At 40.1% G+C, this 6,734-nt stretch overlaps 1 protein-coding gene across 1 annotated transcript; it reads right to left on the reverse strand.

Annotated features, from left to right (window-relative positions):
- Positions 1-3,517: 3,517 nt before the first annotated feature.
- On the reverse strand, positions 3,518-5,032 carry LOC123757643 (aly/REF export factor 2-like). The gene is made up of 4 exons (XM_045741485.2): positions 4,886-5,032; positions 4,450-4,572; positions 4,005-4,191; positions 3,518-3,828 (listed from the first exon to the last, which is right to left on the reverse strand). The coding sequence occupies exons 1-4, from the start codon at positions 5,030-5,032 to the stop codon at positions 3,518-3,520; spliced, it is 768 nt and encodes a 255-aa protein (XP_045597441.2).
- Between the last annotated feature and the right edge of the window lie 1,702 nt (positions 5,033-6,734).

Consider the following 6,734-nt stretch of genomic DNA (forward strand, 5'->3'; position numbering starts at 1 on the left):
AAAGAATATCACAAAGGACAACTACAATTATCAGTAAGATAATTATTTCTTCTGATCCAATCCCAGTACGGCAGGCTTTGGTGGTTGGACTAGGCCAAAACAATGGAAACTCTTGGGTTGCAAGAGCAGGAAAAGTCCTAAACAGACTACATTTAAAAAACATGATTCTTGATAGAGAGGGTGATCATCCACACCCAAATTACACTCCTTCCGCGCCGTGGGAAGAGCCTACTTTCAAAATAGTAATAGAAAGTCTCCCAATGAAAAAGGCTGCCTATGATCCGACAATCCTAAGGCGCATAATAGAAGAGCAAATGTATAGCATAGCAGTAGCAGGAGCCACCCACATCTTCACAGACGGATCGGTGGACACAGAAAATGAGAGTGCTGGCGCTGCTCTTTGCACGACCAGCGTTCAGGCATATTGGAGACTGGGAGGACTAGTATCATCAACCCAAACTGAGCTGTTTGCCATACAACAGGCATTCGCATATGTGATTGCACAAAACACTCAAAATGCAATCATACACACAGACTCAAAAGCTGCACTTCAAATACTAGGACAAAAACAGTGGAAAGATAATGTGGAAATAATTACCACCATTTTGTATCTTGGAGCAGTCGCTAAAGGCAAAGGGCTCAACATAACTTTAAACTGGATCCCATCCCATATTGGAATCCCATTAAATGAAAAAGCTGATGAAATTGCTAAATTGGCAACTCGTCATCCAGTGATACATAAAACAATTGAACCCAGCCTAGAGAACATAAAAAACATCATCACCAAAAAACTCTCACATCTCAACAAAGCCTACCTGCACCAGAGAATAGCTGAAGGTTCGCCATCTGCAACATGGTATCTTCAGGCAACCAAATTAGAAAGGTTAAATATCCCAAAAGGAATCCACAGGGAAATAGTAGTTAGGCTATATAGATTACGTCTAGGTTACAGATGCAACTGGGAGATTGGTGAACCCCGACAGAGAGAGTGCATCTTCTGCCAAACTGTCACAGAAAAGCCATTACTTCACTATCTTCTGGAATGTGAAGCAACCAATGACCTTAGAAGAGCTTTAAGAGTTCCTGAATCATGCAGTGGCCACCCTGAAGCCATCAACACAGCCACTCTCCTGGTCAACAAAGGTGTCCAGCAGCTGGACACCCTCATAAAAACTGTGAAGCAGTATCCTCCCCCGCGATAACAGCTTGATGGTTAAATGCAACCTCAGAATACTGAGAAAAAAAATTGTACCACTTACGGGCTATTCATGCCCGTGCCACCTCTTGGGTGGCTTAATCTTTATCAATCAATCAATCACCTCTAACCCTACAACGACTCACATCTTCACAGACGGATCAGTTGATCAAGGAAAAGGTTCTGCTGGGGCAGCAGTTTACACTACCAACCATGAAGCTTACTGGAGCATGAATGGTGCTCAACATTGCAAACAGAATTATATGGCCTGAAGGAGGCAATAAACTATACAATTGAGAATAATTTACAGGTCTTCGCTCCAGGCATTGTTATCCAGTCAGCACAGAGATAATATACAACTCCTCAAAGAAATTCAACATATAGGAAAAGAAGCCCATAATCGAATGCTGTCAATCACCCTAAATTGGATACCAAGTTACATTGGCATAGATGGTAATGAAAAGGCAGACTAGGAAAAACTGCCGCTGCTCTACCTGTTGTACCGGTTTATACCTCCATGTTTCTCACAGATAAGGGAGCAAATCAAGAAGAAAATATTCTCAACTAACAAAAGTCGCCACAGAGCCAAAGAAGCGGAAGGAAGATCCACTGCGATATGGTACGAACAAGCCACTGGTTACTTCTCTTTCAAGCCTGGCAAAAAGATATCCAGAGACATTGCAGTAGCCATAGACAGACTCAGACTTGGTTACAAGTGCTGCTGGGAGGTAATGAACCCAATAGTTAAAGAGTGTCACATCTGTGAAACAGAAGCAGAGGCGCCACTATTGCACTACTTACTGGAATGTGAGGCTACTGAAGCCCTGCTCATCAAACTCAACATTATTCCAACGACAGCAGCTGCATTAGATGCACAATCCACCGCGACTAAAATGATTAGAAAAGTCGTTGAGGAATGGGACTCATTAGTGAGCATTCTGCATCTACATCCGCCACCAAGATAATGTTAATGAAATAAGATTAAAACCAGTGCACTAAAACAGAAGCGATAAATAAGTAAGGAAAAAGGAGAAATCCCCTCCTCCATTTCAAACTTAGACCCTAATATCACAGAAGCAAGGTTATCAGGTATAACCAAACTCTATTACGGGCTCACCATAGCCCGTGCTACATGGACACTTCGTCCTGAGAAGCTAAATCTGAAACAACAACAACAGTAAAGCAGTGGCAGTTTTTGCTAGTGACTCTTCCCTTTCATTACCATCTATACCAATGTGACTTGTCCTCCAATTTAGGGTAATTGACAGCTCAAGATTGTGGGCTTTTCCTATATTCACGATTTCTGTGATGAATTGTATATGATTTCTATGCTAGCTGGATAACAATGCCTGGAGAGTCGACATGCATGATGACATGGTGTAAATTATTCTCAATTGTATAATTTATTGCCTTTTTCAGGGTATATTATTCTGTTTGCAAAGTTGAACACCCACTATTCATGCTCCAGTAACTTCATGGGTGTAAGTGTAAACTGCTGAACAAGCACAACTTCATTCTTAATCAACTGATCCATCTGTGAAGATGTGTGTAGTTGCAAATCTTGAGATGGTATCCGTTTGTTGTTCTTTGACAGTTTTGAGCCTCTGGGAAGCAAACTTGTCTTAGTCTTGTTTCAATAACGTTATAAAGTCACAATAACGTGGCGGAAATATGTTTACCAAACCACACACTAGAAATATAAGGGAAGACGACGTTTCGGTCCGTCCTGGATCATTCTCACAATCGACTTGAGCAGCTGGATTATATGTAAAATCCACAGGAACTACAATAGTTAGAAAGGCAGTTGAAGAATGGATAAAACTTGTGAACACTGCTTCCATATCCGCCACCACCAAAACGTTATTAATATTGACAAACCACACACTAGAAAGTAAAGGGACGACGACGTTTCGGTCCGTCCTGGATCATTCTCACAATCGACTTGAGAATGGTCCTAGACGGACCGAAACGTCGTCGTCCTTTTACTTACTAGTGTGTGGTTTGGTCAATATTAATAACATTATTGTGGTGGCGGATATGGAAGCAGTGTTTACTAGTGTTATCCATTCTTCAACTGCCTTTCTAACTATTGTAGTTGCTGTGGATTTTACATCTAATCCAGCTGCTCTCGTTGAATAAATGTTGAGTTTGTTGCGCAGGGCTGCAGTTGCTTCACATTCCAATAAGTAAAATAACATATTTTCTTTCATCATTGAGGTTAACCAATAGACAAATTTAAAAAAAAATTATTACAGTTTATTATTTAAAGTTTATTACACAAAAACTTTATAAAATTATCAATAGCCAATTTCTAGTCAGGAGTTACCAGGCATCACACTCAATATCCGGATCATTGCCATTATATACCTTATTCCTGGTACCCCGCCTACCAAACCATCTCTCGTGGTTGCTGTCAATGTAGCCAAAGCGTTCGTCACTACTTACATCACGCTCGCCTCTACCATTTCCACCACGTTCGACATCTCTATTACTGTAATTAATGAATTTTCTACCTTTGTATGCACTCCGTTTGTTAGTGCGATCGCCAAGATGGTAGCCAGTGCGGTCTTTTCCACGATAGCCACTTCTGTAGACTCTGTTGTAGTCAAGCCGATCTTTTATGTCGCCACTACCTAAATATCGGGAAGATAATACAACTCATTAATTACTATATTTCATAGTAGAACAACAAATACATGGATAATGACATCACTAGAACTTGATACATTAATGTGAAAATGTTCAAGCCTAAGAAGTCAACTTTTCCCTAAGAGAAAACTTGCAAAGAAAGTCTAATGTCATGACTTACCAGCTGATCCGCCATCCATGGTGATTCCTATTGGTCGGCCATGAAAACGAAAACCATTGTACTGCTTGAGAGCTTGAAGTGCATCTGCTTCTCGGGCAAAGACAATATACGCTGTACCCAATGACTTTCCCAAGTTATCATTGTTAACTGCTGCATTTATAATGGTTCCAAATTCAGCAAACAGCTCCTGAAAAAGATTGAAGATTCTGTATTGGAGAACAAGTACATATTTAAAAACAGGGTGAGAATAGCTTGAGTTACACCACCTTATTGTTGTGCGTTTTACACGCACTACACTACAATAATAATAAGGAACTACAATACAATAATAATATGAACTAATATTTCAAGTTCATATTAGAGTTAACTGATGCGCTAGAAATCTTATTACTGCAGAATTCTCTCATATTTTTCTTTTATTCATATTCAATATTCTTTGACTCACATAAATTTCTGCGTCTGTTACTGTATATCGCAGGTTAGATATGAGGACTTTGGCTGATTCACCCAACTTATGATTGCGGAATCCTTCCCTCTTGTGCATGGTGTTGCTCCTTCTGCAATTGTCCTGTAAAACGTGAAATTTTTTTTAATATATAACATGGTTTCATCGAGTAAGACTTCTTAAAAACTCAATGAAAAATGATTTAGACAAAAATAGGAATCATTCAATCAGAACTAGTAATATAAAAGTTAACGTTCCTCTAATCCGGAATATTATGCCTCTGATTCACTAACTCAGATACAGTTAACATATTAAGAATCATAAAAACTCCATCATTAGAAATGATTGAAATAGGTTACTTTACATTTTGTAGTTATTAGTTGAAATTTAATTTTTACTAATTATCTCAGATTAATATAAGGAAAGCGTGACTTACTTTGTCTGTCTGACTTGCCACAACCACAGTGCTCAAAACAGACATCCTCTGAGGATCTTCTGAACGGTCTCGACATGATCTTGAACCAACCATATTCATTCGAGTCTTAATATAGTCTTCGAGGCTCATATCAATATCAGCTGCCATGTTTGGAGATAGAAATGACAGGATGTATCCTTAACTGATTGGATAACCAACAGACTATCTTCTAGCCAGTTTACACACAGTCCGATCGACGTTTTTCTGCCAGATTTTCAGATCTATTTATATTAAAACTCTCGCGACCACCTCACCTCTACATGTACCTGACGAAATGGAAATAAACAAATCCACAAGGGCCGTGACGAGGATTCGAACCTGCGTCCGGGAGCATCCCAGACACTGCCTTAACCGACTGATGCATCACGTTAGTGTGATTTCTTTGTAAAATGGAAATATTTATGAAATCATCAACGGTTGCAGTCAATTGTATTGGTTTACCGGTTCAACATAGCCCGTACTACATAGAAATTTTAGTTACTAAATTAGAAAAAAGTTCCTTTTAGCGTAGATCAATCTAAAACAACAATAACAACTTGCAATGAAGAAAATCGATAATAAGAACATAAGAACAAAGGTAACGGCAGAAGGCCTATTGGCCCATACGATACAGCTCCTATTTATAACCACCCAATCCCATTCATATACATGTCCAACCCACGCTTGAAAAAATCGAGGGACTCTATCTCCACCACGTTATGCGGTAATTGAGTCCCGAAATCAACAACCCTGTTACCGAATCAGTATTTCCTCAAGTCTTTCCTAAATCTAAACTTATCCAATATATACCCATTGTTTCGCGTTCTGTCTTGTGTTGATACTTTTGATACCCTATTATTATCCCCCTTGTTATGTTCATTTATCCACTTGTATACCTCTGTCATGTCACCCTTAACTCTTCGCCTTTCCAGTGAATGCAATTTAGGCTTTGGTAATCTTTCTTCATATGAAAGATTTCTAATTTGGGGAATTAACTTTGTCATCCTACGCTGGACGTGTTCAAGTGAATTTATATTCATTCTATAGTACGGCGACAAAAACTGAACATAAGAACATAGGAAAAAAGGTAACTGCAGAAGGAGCTGCCCAAACGAGGCAGCTCCTATCTATAACCACCCAATCCCACTCTTATACATGTCCAACCCCACGCTTGATATAATCGAGGGACCCCACCTCCACCACGTTATGTGGTAATTGGTTCCACAAATCAACAACCCTGTTACCGAACCAGTATTTACCCAAATTTTTCCCAAATTGTGTTGATAAGTCTTTCCGTAGTAACATTATTATATCAATATAGGAATGATTTTAGTGAATGATTTGATGAGTTTGGTTGGAGCTCTGAGAGCAGAGATGGATTCCCTGCGGGAGGAGGTACGACGGCTGAGACTTCGAGAGGAAACGAAGGAGGAGACCAGTGTTGACGAGACTTCATCGTGGAGAGTCGTGAAAGACAGGGGTCTTAAGAAGACCTTGACAAGGCCGCCTACAGACGCCCTAAGGACGGCAAATTCATTTGCCGTGTTGGAGGACGAGTGCTGTGGTGCGCCTGCAGCGAGGAACGGCGGAGCGCAGGCCCCTCAGGCTGCTCAGAAAGTTAAGGCGGTACCAAAGCGAATTTTGGTTGTGGGAGATTCCCAGGTGAGGTATTTAGACAGAACGTTTTGTGCCAGAGATAGGGGGAACAGATTAAGGGTTTGCTATCCGGGAGCTGGAATTGGTGATATTGTTGAAAACATGAATGATATTATGACAGGAAATGGGAACAAACCCATTATTTGTATTAGTGCAGGGGGTAATGATGTTGGGC

Source organism: Procambarus clarkii, chromosome 19 (genome assembly GCF_040958095.1).
Source record: "Procambarus clarkii isolate CNS0578487 chromosome 19, FALCON_Pclarkii_2.0, whole genome shotgun sequence".
Lineage (NCBI taxonomy): Eukaryota > Metazoa > Arthropoda > Malacostraca > Decapoda > Cambaridae > Procambarus > Procambarus clarkii.

Bases quoted from the DNA above. Each gene is read 5' to 3' on its own strand.
- LOC123757643 (XM_045741485.2), bottom strand. From the start codon at position 5,032: ATGGCAGCTGATATTGATATGAGCCTCGAAGACTATATTAAGACTCGA. The intron at 4,192-4,449 runs GTGAGTCAAAGA...AATCTTTTTCAG, and splicing joins TAACAGACGCAGAAATTTAT to GAGCTGTTTGCTGAATTTGG. The intron at 3,829-4,004 runs GTAAGTCATGAC...CCCGATATTTAG, and splicing joins CATGGATGGCGGATCAGCTG to GTAGTGGCGACATAAAAGAT.